The sequence below is a fragment of the Melanotaenia boesemani genome, chromosome 21, assembly GCF_017639745.1.
Source record: "Melanotaenia boesemani isolate fMelBoe1 chromosome 21, fMelBoe1.pri, whole genome shotgun sequence".
In the NCBI taxonomy this organism is placed as follows: domain Eukaryota; kingdom Metazoa; phylum Chordata; class Actinopteri; order Atheriniformes; family Melanotaeniidae; genus Melanotaenia; species Melanotaenia boesemani.
In genome coordinates, this window is record NC_055702.1 from 127,864 (window position 1) to 151,375 (window position 23,512).

The 23,512-nt window shown below is 44.8% G+C and overlaps 1 protein-coding gene across 7 annotated transcripts in view; it reads right to left on the reverse strand.

Annotated features, from left to right (window-relative positions):
- Positions 1-23,512, reverse strand: part of jakmip3 (Janus kinase and microtubule interacting protein 3) — a 120,247-nt gene that overhangs the window by 74,773 nt on the left and 21,962 nt on the right. For 6 of the 7 annotated variants that reach the window (XM_041974694.1, XM_041974693.1, XM_041974690.1 and 3 more), the window contains 4 exons: positions 8,893-9,048; positions 7,846-7,983; positions 2,120-2,155; positions 1,848-1,919 (listed from right to left, as the gene is read on the reverse strand). In XM_041974694.1, coding sequence (XP_041830628.1) covers positions 1,848-1,919; positions 2,120-2,155; positions 7,846-7,983; positions 8,893-9,048 — 402 coding nt within the window. The remainder of the gene's footprint in view (positions 1-1,847; positions 1,920-2,119; positions 2,156-7,845; positions 7,984-8,892; positions 9,049-23,512) is intronic. The other variant, XM_041974695.1, reaches the window with a different exon arrangement.

Below are 23,512 nucleotides of genomic sequence, written 5' to 3' on the forward strand. Positions count from 1 at the left end.
TGTCAGTGCATGTAAATTTCCACTATGGAATCCAGGCCTCACAACACTCATAGGCAAAGTGAAAATGACTGGATGCACTCCTGATTGGGCTGCCACTTGGATCTTAATGTCCTCCGTGGCCCCAGCATTGGGAAGCTTGGAAGCCAGATCCAGCAGTGCCTGCGTGGATGAAATTCAGGAAGATGAGGTGGCAAACACTGCACTGATGAAATGTGCTTGGCCTTGACAGATGCAAAATCATTAGTCAGTTTATTCTTCTCCTAGATCTTACTCCTGAGATGGTCAAGGCTAACCCTAACCCATTTCCAACAAGCATAAGTTAACTAGTTTACACTCTTTCCAAGAGGTATTCAAGTCAGCTGCCATGTCGGACGTCATGACCTTGAACTGTGTGAATGAGTAGACAAAGAAGGAGAAACTATTGTTTAGCATCTACACGTGTAGTTCCCCAAGGCTCCATGTTGGTCCCCCTATTGTTCACCATCTACATGCTCCCACTAACGCAGATCATAGAAACAACCAAATATCTGATCATAATTATGCTAATGGCACTTGGCTCAATATTAATGTCTTCCCAGGGGACTCTGTTCCCAGAAAACATTAAGTCTAATCCAAACTTAGAGAGACCTGTAAAACATGAAGTCTGGTCCAAACCTGGAGACGCCAAGAAAGCCTCAAATCTGATCCAATCTTGAGTTCTGCTCAATCAGAGCCGTAAACTCCTGTCTTTGACACAACTTTTAATTATGCTAGTTTTTTATAGTTGATGATAATGATGATATATTGATGTTGATGATAATTGTAATGATGATGGCAACAATACAGTGGGGTAAAAAAGTATTCAGTCAGCCACCAATTGTGCAAGTTCTCCCACTTAAAAAGATGAGAGAGGCCTGTAGTTTTCATCATAGGTATACCTCAACTATCAGAGACAACATGAGAAAAAAAATCCAGAAAATCACATTGTCTGATTTGTAATGAATTAACTGATAAATTCCTCGGTAAAATAATTATTTGGTCACCTACAAACAAAGACTTCTGGCCCTCACAGACCTGTAACTTCTTTAACCCATAAAGGCCCGACCCATGAAAAAACCACCCGGGCAACGAAGGAGTGACTTTGTAAGAAGCATTTCAAGTTCCTGGAGTGGCCGAGCCAGCCTCTAGATCTCAACCCCTTACAAAATCTTTGGATGGAGTTGAAAGTCCGTGTTGCCCAGCGACAGCCACAAAACATCCCTGCTCAAGAGGAGATCTGCAGGAGGAGGAACGGGCAAAACACCAGCAACAGTGTGTGAAATCCTTGTGACTTACAGAAAACATCTGACATACGTCATTGCCAACAAAGGGTTTATAACAAAGTATTGAGATGAACTTTTGATATTGACCAAATACTTATTTTCCACCATAATTTCCAAATAAATTCATTAAAAATCAGACTGTAATTTTCTGGATAGTTGAGGTATACCTATGATGAAAATTACAGGCTTCTCTCATATGTTTAAGTGGGAGAACTTGCACAACTGGTGGCTGACTAAATACTGTTTTACCCCATTGTATGTATTCTTTTGTCTTTTTCCTTTGATCATGTTCAGCACATTGCCATATAAATGAATGTGCTTTGATTTGTTGGTTCCCCTCACATGCTTGGTAAAAACCAGTGATGGTGGAAAAACAATAGTGGTAGCAGCAGTTTGCTAGTAATCTTAGCATTACCCATTGTTGAAGAACTGGAGTGAAAGTGGAACATGTGACTCGTTGTTTGTGGAAACCTTAGTCATGTCAGTGGAAGAGTTCTGATGTTCCACAGAGAACAAATGCAGGTTCATGCAGCTGTTCAGTCTCACCCTGCAGGCTCTGAAGGTCCTTTTCCTCCTACCCGGCTCTTGACGTCTGTATCTCAGTAACATGTCTCTTTCCTGAAAACAAACACATCCGACACACAACAGTTTACGCTCTGTGTACACTTATGGTCTTCTCCAACCGTTGAGGAAGTCTCTTAGGTTTGATGTTCACCAGTTCAAAAAACATCAAACTTCTGATTTAGATTACATGACTCATCACACAGGAAGTACTGACAGTCATGATGGTTTCAATATTGATTTGATGTAATACTCACAATAACATTCTTGACGTAACCTGCTGTCTCCAAAGCCTGAAATCAAAGAGTTTCAGAGTTTCTGATTCTCAGGTTCTACGAGGAGCAGTATGAATATCATCAATAGTAGCAGTAGAGGTCATAGATATAATAGAGGGAATAGAGATAATGCAGGTAGGAATAAAGGCAGTAGAGGTCGTAGAGGCAGATTATGTATTAGAAGTACTGAGAGTAGTGGATGTTATAGAGATAATAGAGGTAGAAAAGGTAACAGAGTTTATGGAGGCAATAAATATGATAGAGGTATAGCAGTGGCAATAGGGGTATTAGAAGTAGTAGAGGGAATGAAGGTAGTAGAGGTGGTAGACGTAGGAAAGGAAATACAGGTAGAAAAAATGGTAATGGTGGGTAAAAATGGCGGCACTCAGACGCAGTGGTTAAGTGCTCTTCTTTTCAGTGCTTCATGTGGCTGTTTGCATACGTGTTGACCACATTCTGCTTGGCGATTAGCACCTATGGCCGTCACAACCTTCTGATATTAAGATTATGGTGCAAGTAGGATGTTACAGCAGAGTTTCACCACTTGCATGAGATACTGGGGAACATAGCCAGGATGCTGGCCTCTCAGTGGATCACCATCCCCAAAGGTAGGAGAAGAATGCGGTGCAGGGACAGGAAGCAGAAGTGCGGCTGCAGAGACTAGCAAGGCTACGTAAACAACCAACCAAACTACTGCTTCCAAGCATTTTCTTTTACAAATACAAGATCCTAAATTCCACCAGCAAGTTATGTGTGATACCAGGGGAAATAATACACTAGGGCCAAGCCACTACCACACCTGGGCTAGTCTGACCACTTACACCCCCCTCCGGAAAGGGGCTCCCATCTCATCTAGATCTGTAAGAAGATGACCTGAAGGGACCTCTCATCAGCTCCAGAACAAACTGGGATGTGTTTGAACAGCAGGACCTGGAGGACTACATAGCAGCTGTCCTGGGCAACATTAAGTACTGCATGGACGTTGTCACTGTGGATAAATGCATCCGGGTCTATCTCAACCTGAGAGAGAGGAACACAGCTTTCAGGTCTGGTGATGCTACACAATACAGTGCAGCCAGAGCCAGCTGGAGGAGAGGCATCACAGAGGCTAAGACAGTATTTAGGAGGAAGATGGAGGACCACCTCAGCAGTACCACCACCAGGCAGGTGCAGCTGGGGATCCAACACATCACCAGTTACCTTAATTATGACGTCCCATCTTGTTTGAATTCATGCTTGTGTTGTTCTTACTCTCAAATGTAAGTCGCTTTGGATAAAAGCGTTTGCTAAATGACTGTAGAATAGAAAAGAATAGAATAGTTACCAGCCTGGCAACCTTTCAGTGGCTGAGGGTGACGCTTCGTTGAGCTTAATGTCTACTTTATCCGCTTGGAGGTGGAGCCACCGGAGGCTGCATCCCTCCCCTCAGGCCATGGTCACCACATCCTTAGGTTGAAGGAGCATGAGGTGCAGCGCATGCTGAGAGGGGAGAACCTAAGGTAAGCTGGACCAGATAGTGTACCTGGATGAGTTCTGAAGACCTGTGCAGACCAGCTGACTGGTGTCTTAATCAGGATTTTCAACAAGTCCTTTGTTCCAGTCCATTGTCCCACCCTGCCTGTGATTGTTCTATTCTATTCTACAGTCATTTAGCAGACGCTTTTATCCAAAGCGAATTACATTTGAGAGTAAGAACAACACAAGCATGAATTCAAACAAGATGGGACATCATAATTAGGTGATAGTCAGACTGCTTTGAGTCCAGTTGGACCCAAGTGCTGTCATGTAGTGCTAGAGGTAGTGCATATATATATATATATATATATATATATTAGTAATTCTGTTTAAATACAAGATCACGATTTCATCACACAATATCAACTTGGGCATAAGTGCAGCAGCTTCTTCAGTACTTGGTTGAGCCAAAGAGCTGGACAAATCTTTCTAACTCATTCTGAGTAGAAGAGTTAAGCTAAGTATAGAACTGCTCCTTAAACAACTGAGTCTTTAGCTTGCTTTTAAAAGTGGATAAGGCCTCTGCAGATCAGATGCACCACCAGGGAACAACAGAGGATAAGAGTCCAGCTACTGATGTGGCACCACCTTGTGGTGGGAGCACAAGGCGTCTTTCACTGGCAGAGCGTAACTGTGGAGAGGGAGTGTAGCTCTGGATTAAGGAGTGAAGGTAGACCGGAGCCGTTTGGGTTATTGTTTTGTAAGCCAGAGGCAGAGCTTTGAATCTGATGCGTGCTGCTGCGTTCTGGATCATCTACAGAGGTTTAACTGAGCATGCAGGCAGGCCAGCCAGTAAGGAGTTGCAGTAGTCAATGCATGAAATGACCAGAGCCTGGACCAGGAGCTGGGTCGTGTGTTCAGTCAGGTAGGTTCTGATCCTCCTGGTGTTGTAGAGAGCAAATCGGCAAGATCGAGCAACCGAGGCAACATGGTCCTTAAAGGTCAGCTGGTTGTCTACCATGACACCAAGATTCCTGGTAGAAGACGTAGGCACAAGCGTGATGGATTCAAGCTGCACGCTTATCTGTGGCAGTAAGGAAGGATTGGCTGGAAAGACAATAAGCTCGGTCTTGGACAGATTTAGCTGAAGGTGGTGATCCTTCATTCATGCGGAGATATCAGCAACATGCTGATATTCACATTGAGATGGTTGTGTCGTCAGGTGGGAAAGAAAGGAAAAGCTGAGTGTCATCTGCATAGCAGTGGTAGGAGAAACCATGAGAGTTAATGATGCACCAAGTGAGGAGGTGTATAGTGAAAAGAGAAGAGGGCCAAGCACCAAGCCCTGAGGCACACCTGTTGTCAGGTCATGTGATTTGGACACGCCCCCCTCACCAAGATACTTTGAAGGATCTTCCTGTGAGGTAGGACGTAAACCCCAAGAGGACAGATCCTGAGATGCCAAGCTCCGAGAGTGTGGAGAACAGTATATGATGGTTGACCGTGTCAAAGGCAGCAGACAGGTCCAGCAGTATAAGGACTGACGATTGACCAGCGGATCTGGCAACCCGTAGGGAATCAGTAACTGACAGGAGAGCAGTTTCAGTAGAGCGGCCTTGCCTATAGCCAGACTGATATGGATCAAACAGGTTGTTGTCTTGGAGGAACTGTGAGATCTGACTGAAGACGGCACGCTCTAGTAGTTTAGACATGAATGGAAGCAGTGAGACCGGCCGATAGTTTCCAACCTGGGCTGGGTTGAGTGTGGGTTTCTTCAGCAGCGGGGGAACCCGAGCTTGCTTGAAGGCAAAGGGAAAGACACCGGATTTAAGAGAGGAGGTGATAATATGGGTTACTGCAGGTTTGATTGTAGGTTAAATGCTCTGCAGGATGTCAGAGGGAACAGGGCCAAGAGGACAGGTCGTCGGTTTTGAGTTGACTAGAAGTTTAGAGACTTGGTCCTCATTTAGAGAGCGGAAGGAGCAGAGTGAGGCACCAGTAGCTGGTTTGGTAAGGCTCAGTGAATTGGTTACTGATGGTAGCAACCTTTTCAGTGAAGTAGGAAGCAAACATTTCTGCAGGCAGCACAGTGGAAGGCTGAGCAGGTGGTGGAGATAGAAGAGAGTTAAACACCATGAACATGTCGTGTGTTGGGGACATTGCGGATCTTGTTCTGATAAAAGGCTATCTTGGCCGCCTTTAGGCTGAATGTGAAAGTTTCAGGTTTTTGCTGCTACTCAGACAAGTCAGTGTGTTCTTTTGAATGCGCCACTTTCTTTCTGCAGCCCTGAGTCCGGCTCTGTGCTCCCTTAGAACCTCTCTGAGCCATGGACTGGGAGGGTTTTGTCTGGCTGGTTTTGACACCGGAGGACAGAGTTTGTCCAGAGAGGAGGCGAGAGAGGAGCAGAGTGTTTCTGTAGCCTCATTAACAGACAGTAAGGAGATGTCTGAGTGGGAAGGGAGGGTGGAGTAAACCTCATCAGACAGCTGTGTAGGTCTGAGGGATCTCAAGTTTCTGCGGTAGAACGCTGTTTTTGGAGCCGCTTGAGTGACATGAGGAAGGAAGACAGAGAATTTAACCAGGAAGTGGTCTGAGAGATGCAGCGGGGTGACGGACAGGTGGGCTGTGGAGCAGTTTCTGGTCAGTACCAAGTCAAGAGTATTACCAGCTTTCTGTGTTGGAGGAGTCTGAACCAGTTTGAGATTGAAAGAGTTGATGAGAGCCAGAAAGTCAGTTGCTGTGGTTTGCCAATGTGAATGTTGATGTCTCCCATGACAATTAGTGGTGTGCCATCATCAGGAATGTCAGAGAGAATCATGTCCATTTCTGAGACAAACTCATCTATACTGCCACCCGGAGGCGGTAAATGACCAGAATGTATGCAGTGATGGGTGTAGAGACCTTTACTGCGTGATACTCAAGTGATGAGCAGGTAGCCATAGGACAGAGAGGTAAAGTTCCACTTTTTAGAAATAAGAATGCAGGCCCGTGCCTGTGATTGTCCCGCTGCCAAAAAAAGACGGCCTTCAGCAGTCTGAATTACTACCGTCCAGTGGCACTCATCCCTATCGTCATGAAGTGCTTCAGGAAAAGGCGCAGGGTGTGGACTCTCACCAATTTGCCTACCTACAGAGCTAACAGATCCACAGAAGCTTGCCGGTGACACCACCGTGGTGGGACTCATCTCAGAGGAGGAGGAAGAGTCTGCATACAGGGATGAGGTGGAGCAGCTAACTGGGTATTGTAGGGACAATAACCTGGTCCTTAACAATACCAATATAAAGGAGCTGATGATAGACTTCAGGAGGAAAAAATCAGACATCCAGCCATCACTCATCAGCGGGGACTATGTGGAGAGGGTCTCCGCCTTCCGATTTCTGGGCATTCAGATCAGGGAGGACTTGACCTGGAGCGCTAACACCACTGCAGTGGTTAATAAGGCACAGCAGAGACTTTACTTCCTGAGACTTCTTAGGAAGAACCAGCTGCCAGAAAAATGCTTTTGTCTTTCTGCCACTGCTCTGTAGAGTGGTTGCTGATGTACTGTGTGTGTGTGGTATGCAGCTGCACAGCAGCACAGAGGAAACTGCTCCAGGTCCTCACCACTGCCCAGAAAACCATCGCTGCCCTCTGCCTTCCTGGGATGAGCGGTACAACTCTCGGTGCCTGAAGAAAGCGCGAGATATAATTAAGGACAAAACTCATCCAGGACATCGTCTGTTAGAACTGCTGCCCTCGGAGAGAAGATACTGGGCAATGAAAAGAAAAACAAACAGGTTAAAAGCAATTAGCTTACTGAATGTAAAGAAATATGAGTGTGAGAACGCCCATGACAATGTGAATGTGGACTGCTGTATGTGCATATGTATATATGTATGTATATATATATATATATATATATATATATATATACATATATACATATATATATATATATATGGGTTTTTTTCTACTGTTTTTATTTATTTCTCTTATAGCACTGGAAAGGTTTGCACTTCCAATTTTGTTGTACTATGCACAATGACAAAGGTCTATTGTATTCTATTCTAAAATGTAAAAGATACTGGAGGTAGTAGAGGTAAACAAGGTAGCAGAGATGGTAGAAGTAGTAGAGGTAGTAAAGATGGTAAAGGTAGTGAAGGGAATAGAGCTGGAAAAGGTGATAGAGGGAATAGAGGTACTGAAAGTAGTAGAGGGGATGCAGGTAATGGGGTAGTAGAGGTGGTAGAGTTTGTAGAGGTAGTGGTAATACCTTGGATAGGTCATCAATTATGTGCTGCTGCTCCACCACTTGTAGCCGTAGGAACTCCACCTCTCTTTCATCTTGGCTGTAACCATGGTAACTAGTGGAGTGGCTGTGGTCCAGGTCATTTAATGAACTCGGTCTCCTCTGTGGAATATAACATGGCTGTTACCAGAGAAACACTGATATCTTTCACTCAGTAACAGTTCCTGAACCCAATTTTCAACCCGCCGCCGCATTTTCATAAAAAAGTTGGTTCGGAACCTGAAAAGTCGGATCTCAACGGGGACCAAAAATAGTGGTTCTTCTCTATGAACTGTGACTTCATCAGTGGCAAAAGGCTTGAGTCACATGGTTGCCATACTGCTGTATGCTGTATGATGTGAGGAGCCGGCCTGGAAGTGCATGCTGTTCTGAGGAGCTGTTGGAGGTATTGAGGATTCACTGGCTGAAGAAAAATGTTTTTGGTGTGGACCATATTCAGCCTTAACTTACAGCTGCAGAAACTCAGACACATCACCACCACATGTGGCTCACAAAGACATTCCCATAAGGAAGGCCTTCTGTATTAGGACCACTTATGGCCCACAAAATACTAGCCGTAATCCATGACCAGGTCAAAAACTGGCATCTGGTCCACCTCTGGCCCACACAACACTTGCCAGTTCCATAACTGAGACAAAAGTGGGCAAAGTAGTCCGGATCCAACCCCAGCATGTCTTCTACCTGGACTGGATCAGGCCATTTGGCTGTGTGACAGAGTTTTGGATGCCCAAAAAGATCCAATTCCACACTGTAAACTTAAGTCAAATCTGGTCCAGGTGAACATTTCAGATGTGGCCCACATCAGGTAGCGATGTGGCTGAGTTACAGCAGCCATGGTTGCATAACCTCAATGCCATCAGTCAAGGCCAAATAGGGCCAAACCAAAACTGCAGATGTGGGCCAAACAGGTTTTGTTTTCTGGGTGGAAATGTTAGCAAACAACAGCATCACAAAGTTGTTTAACTCAATGGCATGCTGCGCTGTTAGTGTGTTGTTTGAGTCAGGGGTTACCATAGTTACCATCTCCAGGTTCTCCTGGGTAACAAAGCGAAGCTTGTTGTCTAGGCGGCGCAGTGCAAGAGCCAGGTCTTCATTTTTCCTGCTTAGACGTTTGTTTTTGTCAAGAAGAGGAAGAAACTGACTCTCCGTCTCCCTCAGACGTTTCAGCTACAGAATACAAACAAACACATGTAAAGAAACAAACAACATTAGAACCACAGGACTGGAAACAGGAAGTCAAGCAAACAGGAAATATGTGAGTTGCATGAAATGTTTGTGTCTGCTTTATTTTGTAAAATCTCTTATTTTCCCACTAGTTTCCCTTAAAAACTGTCAATTTTCCTAAACTTGGGTTAACTGGACTCGGCGGTGTCTGCAGGACTTAGATGAGCTCAATAAAATTAGCAGAAGCAAATTACATCAACCGGGTTGAAGGGTTGAATGAGTAAAAGTGGGTTTTAAAATGTGTTTTAAAGGTGGACAGTGAAGGAACCTGAATCATGTTTAATTGTTTAAGAGCGGTGACAGAAAGAGCTCTGTTTCCTCTCAGGGCTGGGATATACTTGCTGTTAGCAATGCGTCCATGTATGTATCATGACTGCCACGTGTTTCCAGCACTCGTTTGGCACGTAGACTGCTTGCATTGACTCGAGATAACGTGTCAGGTGCTCAAGTTGCAATATTGACGCTATTGGATGCTAGATGTGCTCATGAGAAGAAGCATGAACACAACAGGTCCTCTGATATACATGATGGAAACTGGATCACTGTCTGCTCCGCTCAGCTATGTGGAGTCTTCATCAAGCTATTCCAGCACCTTCTGGACTCTGGCTCGGTTTCCATCCAGCGTAAGAAGTTCATCATTATCCCAGTGCATAAAAAGCCCCACCAGAAGGACCTGAAGGATTACCAACCAGTCGCCCTCACGTCTGTCTCGTGTATGGAGAGAGTTGTGTTTCATCAGCTTTCACATATGCTGTTGGACTAAACTGATCCATTTCAGTTTGCCTACCGGGACAACATGATGTAGAGGATGCAGGTCTCAAACTTTCGGGCCAAACAGCTGGGTTCTGCACATCCACACACTAGGATTTTATTCATGGTGTCTGCCTCAGGGCTGCGTTCTGTCTCCTGTCCTCTTCTCTGCCTACACCAACAACATCACCTGTAGCAGAGGAGGAACACCATGGCCCTGGTGGCCCACCTGACCGACCCAGACTCTGTCTGAGGACCAGCAGACCATCTGCGTCTGTTCCAGACTTTTTCTGACATGCATCTAGAGCTCAGTATTGCTAAGACGAAGGAGCTGTGCTGTGGGGACAGAGACAACTCTCCATCACCCTTGTTCCCACCATCAGCATCCACGGCCACCAAGTGGAGCAGGTTTTAAACATCTTGGAACTGAATCTGACACCCACTTTCCTTCAAACAACCCTAACCCTAATCCTGACCCAGCAGTGTCTCCACCTGCTCAGGAAAATTAAGGCTTTCTGTGTCAGCAAAGATATTTTAAATGGGATTACACACGGCTGATACCTACCTTCTGTGTTTCCTCCTGGTTCAGCCACCTCACCATCAAACACTAAACTCCACCATGTCATTAGGCCAGCCAGTAAAATAACCACCCCAACAGCCGCTCTGGGACCAGGAAAGCCAATATCATCACAGAGGTCCCTGCCACCCACTTTTTGTGTAGTCGTGTAGTGTAATTATTAGCATCATGTAGGTAGTATAATCCCATTTAGATTCACTAAGCAAATTTAGGCATAAGGGTCTATTTCTGCAGGTAGCACAAAGACCTTCAGAGTAGACAGTATCACATGAACTTGGGAAATTCACTTAACCTTATAGGACACAATGTCATGTGTCTCCATATGTCAGTCTCATGCCTGGTTCCAGATGTCAGCTTAGGAAGGCTTGTTGCCTGTGCATTAGGGTTAACTATCTATACAAGGACACTGGTATGGATGGTTGGGGGGATTCTCAACAGTGGCTTTACAGACCTCACATATGAGGTAGATCTGTTTCAGATGTCATTTTCTGTTATCAGTTTTTTTTTTTTTTATTTATCAAGCTGGCTTCTGGAGCTCTTTTAAGCCAAGCTAAGCCAACTTTATTTATAAAAGCACTTTACGACAGCAGCCAGTGAACAAAGTGCTGAACATAAATAACTAAAAGATCAGAAATTAAATCTGTAAAACAATAAAATCAATACAAAATAAAAATAATAAAAGTAATTTAACAAACTCATACTGCATGGAACGCCGATGAAAGAGGTGGGTCCTAACCAGGGATATAAAACAGCAGCGATGAAGCCAGTCTGACCTGCCGCTCTAGTCCCACCACAGAAAGACCCTGTCCTCTCTGAGCTTCCTCTAGTCCTCAGCACCTCCAGGAGCAGCTGATCCGCTGACCGGAGGGACTGGGAGGGGAGTCTACTGTATGTGAAGCAGCCAGAGATAGGGCAGGGCAAGTTCATTTAAAGACTTAAAACCAAATAAAATGATTTTAAAATTAACCTAAAAGAACAGTCGACCAGTGCAGTGTGGCTGAAACTGGATAAATGTGCTTCTGTTTGCTGCTCCAGTCAGCAGATGAGCTGCAGAGGAACAGAGATTTCTGACAGACACCAGAGTACCAGGCATCGCAGTGATCCGGCCGTGTTGTTAGAAAAGCATGAAGTCCTGAATGTGTTTGGCCTTTTCCTGCTGCCTGAGATGGAAAAACCAGATTTCACCACTGCACTGTTCTGCCTGTCTAGGTTGAAATCTCTGTCCAGTTTTACACCCAGATTTGTGACAGCAGGTTTACAATACTGTACCAGAGGATCCAGGTCCTCAGGAGAGGACCCACCAGCACAAGGACTAAAAGCCAGAACTTCTGTCGTGTTTTCATTAACATATTAAAGGTTTTTCTAGGGAGTGTGTTTAAGGGGGACATAGACCTGACTATCATAAGCATACAGATGGAAAGCTTCCTAATAACTGACCTGAGGGAAAGTAGGTATGATGAAACAGCAAAGACCCAAGAATGGGCCCCTGGGGGACCCCACATGATAGAGGAACAGGGGATGACTGGAAATGGTCCAGTTTACTATAGAAAGTCCTCTCAGACCAGTAGGACCTGAACCATTTCAGGACAAAACCACGAATGCCAACACAGAGCTCCAGACAGGTCATTAAGATGTTGTGATTTACCATGTCAAAGTCTTCTATTAAATCCAATAAAACCAAGATCATATAATCACCAAAATCTGTAGCTGATAAAAAATCATTAAAAACCTCAGTAGAGCCGACTCGCTGCTACGAAGACACTTAAAACATTATCAACCTCTAAAAACTCTTATCTGTGTATGAACAATCCTCTCTAAGATTTCTAAAATGATCCATCCATCCATCCATCCATCATCCATCATCCATCATCCATCCATCCATCATCCATCCATCTATCCATCCATCCATCATCCATCCATCCATCAGCATCCATCATCCATCATCCATCCATCCATCCATCATCCATCCATCCATCATCCATCCATCATCCATCCATCTATCCATCCATCCATCATCCATCAATCCACCCATCCATCAGCATCCATCCATCATCCATCCATCCATCCATCATCCATCCATCCATCATCCATCCATCCACCCATCCATCATCCATCCATCCATCCATCCATCCATCCATCATCCATCATCCATTCATCATCCATCTATCCATCATCCATCCATTATCCATCCATCATCCATCATCCATCTATCCATCATCCATCCATCATCCATCCATTAACCCATCCATTCATCATCTATCATCCATCATCCATCCATCCATCCATCCATCCATCATCCATCCATCCATCATCCGTCCATCCGTCATCCATCCATCCATCCATCATCATCTATCATCCATCCATCATCCATCCATCCATCCATCATCCATCCATCCATCATCCATCCATCCATCAGCATCCATCCATCCATCCATCATCCATCATCCATTCATCCATCCATCCATCATCCACTCATCCATCCATCATCCATCCATCATCCATCTATCCATCATTCATCCATCCATCCATCATCCATCCATCCATCATCCATCCATCATCCATCCATCTATCCATCCATCCATCATCCATCAATCCACCCATCCATCAGCATCCATCCATCCATCCATCCATCACCCATCCATCCATCCATCCATCCATCATCCATCCATCCATCATCCATCCATCCACCCATCCATCATCCATCCATCCATCCATCATCCATCATCCATCATCCATTCATCATCCATCTATCCATCATCCATCCATTATCCATCCATCATCCATCATCCATCTATCCATCATCCATCCATCCATCATCCATCCATTAACCCATCCATCCATCATCCATCCATCTGTCTTCCATCCATCTGTCATCCATCCATCCATCCATCATCCATCCATCATCCATCCATCCATCCATCCATCATCCATCATCCATCCATCATCCATCCATCATCCATCCATCCATCCATCCATCCATCATCCATCCATCCATCATCCATCCATCCACCCATCCATCATCCATCCATCCATCCATCATCCATCATCCATCATCCATTCATCATCCATCTATCCATCATCCATCCATTATCCATCCATCATCCATCATCCATCTATCCATCATCCATCCATCCATCATCCATCCATTAACCCATCCATCCATCATCCATCCATCTGTCTTCCATCCATCTGTCATCCATCCATCCATCCATCATCCATCCATCATCCATCCATCCATCCATCCATCATCCATCATCCATCCATCATCCATCCATCATCCATCCATCACCAATCAATCATCCATCCATCATCTATCATCCATCCATCATCCATCTATCCATCATCCATCCATTCATCATCTATCATCCATCATCCATCCATCCACCCATCCATCATCCATCATCCATTCATCCATCATTCATCATCCATCCATCCATCATTCATCCATCATCCATCTATCCATCATCCATCCATTAACCCTTCCATCCATCATCCATCCATCCGTCATCCATCCATCCATCCATCATCATCTATCATCCATCCATCATCCATCCATCCATCCATCATCCATCCATCCATCATCCATCCATCCATCAGCATCCATCCATCATCCATCATCCATTCATCCATCCATCATCCACTCATCCATCCATCATCCATCCATCCATCCATCATCCATCCATCCATCATCCACTCATCCATCCATCATCCATCCATCTATCCATCATCCATCCATCCATCATCTATCATCCATCATCCATCATCCATCCATCCATCATCCATCCATCATTCATCCATCCATCCATCCATCCATCCATCCATCATCCATCCATCCATCCTCCATCCATCCATCCATCATCCATAATCCATCCATCATCCATCCATCTATCATCCATCCATCCGTCTTCCATCCATCTGTCATCCATCCATCCATCCATCCGTCCATCCATCCATAATCCATCATCCATCCATCCATCATCCATCAATCATTCATCCATCCATCATCCATCATCCATCTATCAATCCATCATCCATCCATCAATCCACCAAGATACTTTGAAGGATCTTCCTGTAAGGTAGGACATAAGGAAGGATTGGCTGGAAAGACAATAAGCTCGGTCTTGGACAGATTTAGCTGAAGGTGGTGATCCTTCGTTCATGCGGAGATATCAGCAACATGCTGATATTCACATTGAGGCGGTTGTGTCATCAGGTGGGAAAGAAAGGAAAAGCTGAGTGTCATCTCCATAGCAGTGGTAGGAGAAACCATGAGAGTTAATGATGCACCAAGTGAGGAGGTGTATAGTGAAAAGAGAAGAGGGCCAAGCACCAAGCCCTGAGGCACACCTGTTGTCAGGTCATGTGATTTGGACACGCCCCCTCACCAAGATACTTTGAAGGATCTTCCTGTGAGGTAGGACATAAACCCCAAGAGGACAGATCCTGAGATGCCAAGCTCCGAGAGTGTGGAGAACAGTATATGATGGTTGACCGTGTCAAAGGCAGCAGACAGGTCCAGCAATACAAGGACTGAGGATTGACCAGCGGATCTGGCAACCCGTAGGGAATCAGTAACTGACAGGAGAGCAGTTTCAGTAGAGCGGCCTTGCCTATAGCCAGACTGATATGGATCTAACAGGTTGTTGTCTTGGAGGAACTGTGAGACCTGACTGAAGACGGCACGCTCTAGTAGTTTAGACATGAATGGAAGCAGTGAGACCGGCCGATAGTTTCCAACCTGGGCTGGGTTGAGTGTGGGTTTCTTCAGCAGCGGGGGAACCCGAGCTTGCTTGAAGGCAGAGGGAAAGACACCGGATTTACGAGAGGAGGTGATAATATGGGTTACTGCAGGTTTGATTGTAGGTAAAATGCTCTGCAGGATGTCAGAGGGAACAGGGCCAAGAGGACAGGTCATGGGTTTTGAGTTGACTAGAAATTTAGAGACTTGGTCCTCATTTAGAGAGCGGAAGGAGCAGAGTGAGGCACCAGTAGCTGGTTTGGTAAGGCTGAGTTGGTCAGGCTAAAAGGGGAAGGATTCTAGGGGCCCATAACTGACAGGGGCCCAGAAGGGCCATCAATGCAACTGCAATACTAACAAAATGATCTCATACTCAATAATAAACAATAATAATAAACAATCACATAAATATTTTAGTTACAATGCATTGGTATCACTAAATTTCTTTGTTTTGGAAACATTTCTGACAGCGAGTGGATAGTAAGACGGCAGGATGCCTCAGAAATCAGGAAGTTTAAAAAGAAAAGAAAAAGCTGAGACTGGAGAGAGAACAGAGGGGTGGACATACATCACCCAGTTGTTTCAGAGGCGAGGTGGTCGGTTAGTTCGTCTGATGGAAAGTTGTGGAACATCAGCTTGTTGTCTCTTCTAAACTTTGTTCAAGCTAGTTCACTTTGCTCCATATTAGCTCTTATTCCTAAAGAAACTCTGGATTTTATTCATTTCACTGTTTTAATTAAGTAATCAACATAGCCAAACGATTAACAAGCTGCTAAAAACATCACGCATGTTCGAACAGACAAGAGAGCAGCCAAAGCAGATGCTGCCAGACCCACCCCCCCCACCCCACCCCACCTCACCTGTACACATGGTCAAAATATCATTAAAAGAGGCACTTCAGTTTCTTTTCATGGGGCCCAAAATCTCTAGCAGCGCCCCTGCTGCAGACTGACAGTTCCAGAGACCGAAGGGAACAGAGGATGTGGCAGACGTGCATGCCATTGGAAAGGACGGGGTTTTGTGGATTGTGGTGTCTATAGGTGACACGTCTTGGTCTGTACCATGTCTGACAGGGATGGTTTGAAGCACATTGTGTGTTGATTTAGTAGTGAGGAGGTTTAAGCTTGTGTCCTTACTTTGTGGACTCGCACTAGTAGACTTGCAGGTCTTTACCCTTTGTGGTCTTTACCCAAGTGGGCTGAAACAATTGCTGATGCCTTAGCGCCGCATGTGTGGTAAAGTACCTGCAGCTGACACAGTTGAGCTCATTTTGCTTGATTACAGCCGGCTGAAACTGCCTCTATCTGCTTTACCTGAAGAATTTAAATCCCCACAAGGCGGTGGGACCAGATGGAGTGCCTCCAAGAGTACTGAAGGCCTGTGGTGAACAGCTAGCCGGTGTGTATGCTGACATCTTCAACATGTCCTTATCCCAGGCTGTTGTCCCCCATATCTTCAAAACGTCCACTATCATACCAGTCCCCAAAAGACCTGACACACCAAACTTAAACGACTTCAGGCCAGTGGCACTAACACCAGTTGCCATGAAGTGCTTAGAAAAGCTTGTCCTTACCCACATCAACAACATAGTCCCGGACACTATCGACCCCTTCCAGTTTGCTTATCGCCCCAACCGATCAGTGGACGACGCGGTGGCAATAGCCCTTCACCACATCCTGCAGCACCTGGAGAGCAGCAGGACGTATGCCAGGATGCTCTTCCTGGACTACAGTTCTGCATTTAACACCATCCGCCCAGGCAGGCTGACTGAGAAGCTGGCAGACCTTGGAGTCCCTACGCCCACCTGCAATTGGATTCTGGACTTTCTCTCTGTTTAATATTTTTATTCAAGAGTTGAAGGCATAAAAACAGAAACAGTATATGGCAAGAATTTACACATCCTTCGTCGAATTTTTTTTGAACACATCCATCCATACCCATAACTAGAACACAAAACAATGAAATAGAATAAAAATAAATAAATAAATAAATAAATAAAGTAAAAGGTAAACAACTTATAAGATCAAGCACTGAGCCATACGACACAGTCCCCAGCAAGGGGACTGAAATCTGTCCACAGAGACAAGGTCTTCTGCCAGAAAAAGTATCTCAATAGATCAGGTGTATAGGCAATAGGACAGTGCTAAATCAAAAGTCCTGGTGGTTTATCTTGAACACACACAAAGGGAGAAAAAAAAAAAAAAAAAAAAAAAAAGGGGGGGTGGGAGGAGGGTTAAGAAGGGGGGGGGGGGGGGGGGGGGGTGCCGGCCAGTCTGGCTTCAGGTTGTTGCAAAGTCTAAGAAACCCTGCCATTTCTTATAAAACCGATTTGGTAAACCACATCTTGAGGATCTAATTTTCTCTATTTTCAGAAGAGACATAACTTCGTTGACCCAGTGGGTAGTAGATGGGGGTTGGGGTGACTTCCAATGCAGAAGTAAATGGCGTCTAGCTATTAAGGAGGTAAATGCAATGACTTCCAATTCTAACACTGAGCACTGTTTATAATTCACCGGGACTCCAAAGATTGCTACATGTGGGGAGACAGCAACAGATTTAGAGAGCACTTTTGACATTGTGTCAAAATAAACCCGCCAAAAATTCACTAGCGTAGGACAGGAGAAAAACATGTGTGTGAGATGACAGGGCGAGCCACCACATCGGACGCAGGCATCAACAGAGGCTGGGAAAATCCTTGCCAATTTAGCCTTGGAATAATGGCATCGAAAAAAAACCTTGAACTGAATAAGTGTCAAACGGGCACATATGGAAGTTTTGTGAATTGTGATAATAGCAATATTCCACCAATCATCCGTAAGCGACAGACCCAGCTCCCGCTCCCAGGTGTCTTTGATCCGTGTTGTATGATGAGCTTTAAAGGAGGAAATGGTGCTGTAAATTTTGGATGTAAGTGATCGTTGTCTGGGGTTTAATTTGAGAAAATCGTCTAGATTGGATTCATCGAGATTAGGAAATTTTGTAAACAAGGATTTAGCACAGTTTCTCACCTGAAAATATCTAAACAAATGAGAGGGGGGAATATCGTATTCCTTTGAGATGTCTGTGAAGGTACCAAAAATCCCATTCCTATAAAGATCTCTGAAACATTTAATTCCTTTATTATGCCACAAGGTGAAGGTCAAGTCAGAGAATGCTGGTAGAAACAAATGGTTTTTAAGTAACGGGGTGAGAGATGAGGCTGTTGTAGACTTAAAAAATTTTCTAAACTGAAACCATATTTTTAGAGTGGAGCTAACTACTGGGTAACTGGTGAAGTGAGAGGGGTTGGGCATAATAGGGCCAGTTAAAAGAGCTACAAGAGATGACCGGGGGCAGGATTGTGCCTCCAATTGGCACCAAGGAGTCCCAATAGAGTTGAACCAGAACAGGATTTTGGAGATATTAAGTGCCCAGTAATAGAATTGAAAGTTGGGTAAGCAAAGTCCTCCATCAAATTTACAACTTTCCAGTACCGTCCTACTAATCCTAGGTACTTTACCTTTCCATAAGAATTCTGATATCATTGAATTAATTGATTTGAAGAATGTTTGGGTCAAAAAAACAGGCAGGCACTGAAACAAGAACAAAAACTTAGGAAGGATATTCATCTTAACAGCATTAATTCTTCCAATCAAGGATAAGGGGAGGGAACGCCATCTTAGAAAATCTGCCTTGACCTCCACTAGTAATGGAGAAAAATTTGCGGTGAGGAGAGAGTTCCAGGTCCTTGTTACATTAACCCCCAGATATCTAAACCCAGCAACACTTAATTTAAAGGGAACATCCGATTGCAGCAATTTTGTAGATAATGTATTAATAGGAAAGCATTCACTCTTAGCGATGTTGATCTTGTACCCAGAAAACGAACCAAACATTCAAAAGAATGAGAGAAGAGCTGGGAAGGCTTTAGTAGGATCTGACACATACAGTAATAAGTCATCGGCATATAAGGACAATTTATACTCCTTATGAAAACGTGTTATTCCATTGAATATGTTAGATGTTCTTAAATAAATAGATAAAGGCTCAATTGCAAGTGCAAATAAAAGCGGGGACAAGGGGCAGCCTTGACGACAACCTCTGTTCAAAAGGAAATAATCTGACTGCACCCCATTAATAATGATGCTGGCACACGGTGAAGTATAAAGCAGACGAATCCAAGATATGAACCCATTTCCAAGCCCAAACTTAGTGAGAACTGAAATCAAATAATCCCACTCCACCCTATCAAAAGCCTTCTCACCGTCAGCTGAGATTACGACTTCTGGTACGAGAGTGTTCTCACAGGAGTAGATAATGTTGAAAAGAGTGCGAATGTTGGAAAAGAGCTGACGCCCCTTTATAAATCCGGTTTGTTCTTCTGAAATAATCAGGGGGAGAACCTTATCCAAACGGCGAGCTAGAGCTTTTGCAAGGATCTTGGTGTCCACGTTAATTAAAGAGAGTGGTCTATAAGAGGTGGTAAGTTCTGGATCCTTGTCCTTTTTCAACAGGAGGGAAATTGAAGCTTGCCTCAATGTACAGGGAAGAGAGCCATTAGTCAAAGATTCAGTATAAACAGAGTGCAACAATGGGATCAATTTACCGGAGACTGCTCTATAGAATTCCGTGCAAAACCCGTCCGGGCCAGGAGCTTTGTTGTTCTGCATGTCCTGCAGGGCCAGGATTAGTTCTTCTCTGGAAAGTGGCTGATCAAGCATATTCGAAGCATCCTGGCTAAGTGTTGGAAAGTCCAGGTTGTCCAGAAAGTTATTCATATCAGTGTTATCTGGTGGAGATTCGGACCTATATAATGTGGAGTAAAATTTTTTGAAGACCGAATTGATGGAAAGTGGATGATCCTGCAGCGTACCGGACTTATCTCTAATGAAGGAGATGAGACGTAAGGAAGCTTGGCGACGTAGTTGGTGAGCAAGTAGTCTCCCAGCCTTGTCACCGTGTTCATAGTATGTAGATCTAGAGTGCAGTAGGAGACGTTCAGCATCACCAGTTGTTATAAGATCAAACTCGGTCTGCAAGGCAACCCTGCGCTTTAAAGCAACAGAGGTAGGGGCAGCTGCAAGCTGCTGGTCTATCTCAGCCAAGTCAGAAGAGAGCTTTTGCATCTTGCCCAGCTGATCCTTTTTCAGGTAAGCTGAGTAGGAGATGATCTGACCTCGAAGAAAAGCTTTTAAGGATTCCCACAATAAAGAATTTGAGATTGGGTCAGAGTCAGACTGATTAAGAGCAATGAAGTCGTCAATTGCCTTTGTGATAAAGTCATGAAAGTTAACGTCTGACAGCAATGATACATTAAACCTCCAAGGAGTGAGATAACGAGGATCAGAGGAGAGCAGAACATCTAAGGAGACAGGTGCATGGTCAGAGATAACAATCGGGTGGTATGAAGAAGATGTAACTTTAGAATTTAATTTAGAGTCAATAAAAAAATAATCAATTCGTGAAAAGGTTTGGTGAACTTTGGAGTAAAATGAGTATTGTCTATTGCCCGGATTAGAAAGTCTCCAGGGGTCTACGTAACTATTGCTAGACAGGAAGGTTGAAAGGGCTTTAGACATTGAGGACTGGGAGGAGGTGGGCTTGGATCGATCGAGTACCGGGTCTATGACACAATTCATGTCCCCACCTAAAATCAACACGTGATCATGCAGAGATGGAAGACTTTCGAACAGCTTGTTCATGAAGTGAGGGCTGTCATAATTGGGTGCATAAACATTAACCAACAATACAGGGACACGGCATAGAGAGCCTGAAACCATCAAAAATCGACCATCATTATCAGAGACAACGTTAGATTTTGTAAATTTAACTTTCTTACTGATCATGATAGCAACACCTCTGGATTTGGAGTTAAAACTTGAATGGAAGATATCAGAGACCCAGGGACACCTCAGTCTAACCTGGTCCTTAGTTCTCATATGGGTTTCCTGCAAGAAAACAATATCAGGCTTGAGACGTTTCAGATGAGAAAGGACCCTGGATCTCTTAACGGGACACCCCAAGCCCTTAATATTCCATGTTAAAAATCTCACAGATGAGCTATTAATACTGGCCATATACAGTCAGGAGGTGTATAAGGATGTGAATTGATATAGCAACCAGTCGACCACTCGACCGGCACCAGAGGAGGGGGAAGGAGGGGGGGGGAGGGACAAGGCATACACAAAAAGGGGGAAAAAGTAAGTAAAATAAATCGAGAAAAAAAACATTATATTCACACTCAAAACCCCACATATCAGTACTGGTGTAAACAAAAACATAACCAAAATCCCACAACCACCCGCCCCCCCTCCCACCCATAGCACTTACCACGACCCCATCCTCAGCTGGTAGGGTGCCCAGTGCTAGCTCCATAAGGAGCCAAAACCAAAGAGGTAAACGCCGATTTCGGGTCCGAACGGTGACCATTAGACTAGCAACACAAACTGAACCTCCGCAAAACGTTGTCAATATAATACAAGCAGGGACTCAATTATTAAGAGCTTACACATATATTCACACACAAGCACACACATGTACACGCAAACAAAAGAGCACGTAGGCACATGTAATACACATGCAGACATACACAAACACATACATACAATACACACACCTCAGACGTAAACACAGCCATATGTACACATCCACTTATGGTCATTTACAAACATAAACACTTGGATCTGCTCATGTTCTCACATACCTACACAACTACTTCAAACATCACCAAGTGGGACTATGTGGAGTTTAAATGAATTATACAAGTAAACAGCAAAACACAGGCAAAAAAAAAAAAAAAAGAAAAAAAAAAAGGGGGAAACAATGTACTTAGCAAACACCTGAACCACTCTTTAAACCTGCCACTGAGTATTAATGTGAATCCCTCAAGAGAGAGAGTCAAAACAGTAATGAGCTACACAAGTCTCTAACAAGATGTATACAAGATGTATAGCAACAGAACACACATCCATTAAGTCGCTCAATTTACCACTAAAGATTTGTAAATCAATGGGGAATCCTAGCTGAAGTGACATACCTTGGCATGGCTAGAGGGAGTAGGTTACTTGCTTAGAGTTCTAACAAATATTGCAGCCTCTTCAGGTGATGTGAACTCTTTAGTTAGCCCATCCTTCGTAATCTTGAGGCGTGCTGGGTAAAGAAGACCAAAACGAATGCCTGAGATGTCCTTAAGCTGACGACGGATGCCGTTAAACGCAGCACGGGCGCGGGCCGTGCGCGGAGTGAGGTCCGGGAACACCGACAGAGACATGTCTCTGACCTTGATCTGCTGCTGGGTTCTGGCGCGGTGCAAGATGTCCACACAGTCCGTGTAGTAGTGCAGGCCGGCGATGATTGGCCGTGGGCGTTGAGACGGTCCGGGTCTGGGCTGAAGGGAGCGGTGAGCGCGGTCAACCACAGGGGATTTCTCCAAATTGAAAGCTTCCTTCAGCAGAGCGGAGACCGTGGCTGCATTGATGGGATCGTTGAAGTTCTCATCCACACCCAGGATTCTGATGTTGTTACGGCGGGACCTCGCTTCCAGGTCTTCACATCTGTCTTCCAGTGTTGCGAACTGTGCGGAAAGTTTATCCACTTGATTCTGTAGTGCAACAACATCGTCTGTGCAGGTTGAAAGCACACCCTCCATATCCTTCACAGTACTTTTTAAGTCATTCACCTCGGTGTTGATGGCCGCCATGTTTGCACCCAGCTCCGTCTTCACCGACAAAAGTTCAGATTTAATTGAGGTTAAATTTTCCGTCATAGCCAGCTGGAGCTCATTCTTGAAAATTCCACCCATTTCTACGCGTAGCGCGGCTAGGAGTTTGGCTTTAAAATCTGCCGGGGAGATGGTAGATAAGAATGTCGTAACCGCCGAGGCAGGTGCGGGGGGATCACTATTCGAGGATGCAGGCGGAGTGGTAGGCCGCCCCGATGAAGCCGTAGAGCTACCCCCGGGCTTAACTTTAGGCATTATAAGGCCAGCAAAGATCGAGAACAGGTTGACAAAAGGAATGGGAAAGGAATATGTCCACACAGTTAAAGTCTGAATACCCTGAGAAGATGTTAGAGAGGTTTTGCGGGAGCTCCGAAGGCTCTGACTGAAAGACCACAGGTGGTGAAGATGGGAGGGCGGGTGTCTGCTAAGCTCACAGTCAGCACTGGATCTCCGCAGGGCTGCTGCCTCAGCCCCAAACTCTTCACCCTGTATACACATGACTGTGTCTCCACCCAGGACAGTACCATCATCATCAAATATGCTGATGACATCACTGTCCTGGGCCTCATCAAGGCGGGAGACGAGTCAGGATACAGGGCCCTGGTCAACAACATCGCTGTCTATGGAGAGGAGAATGACCTCA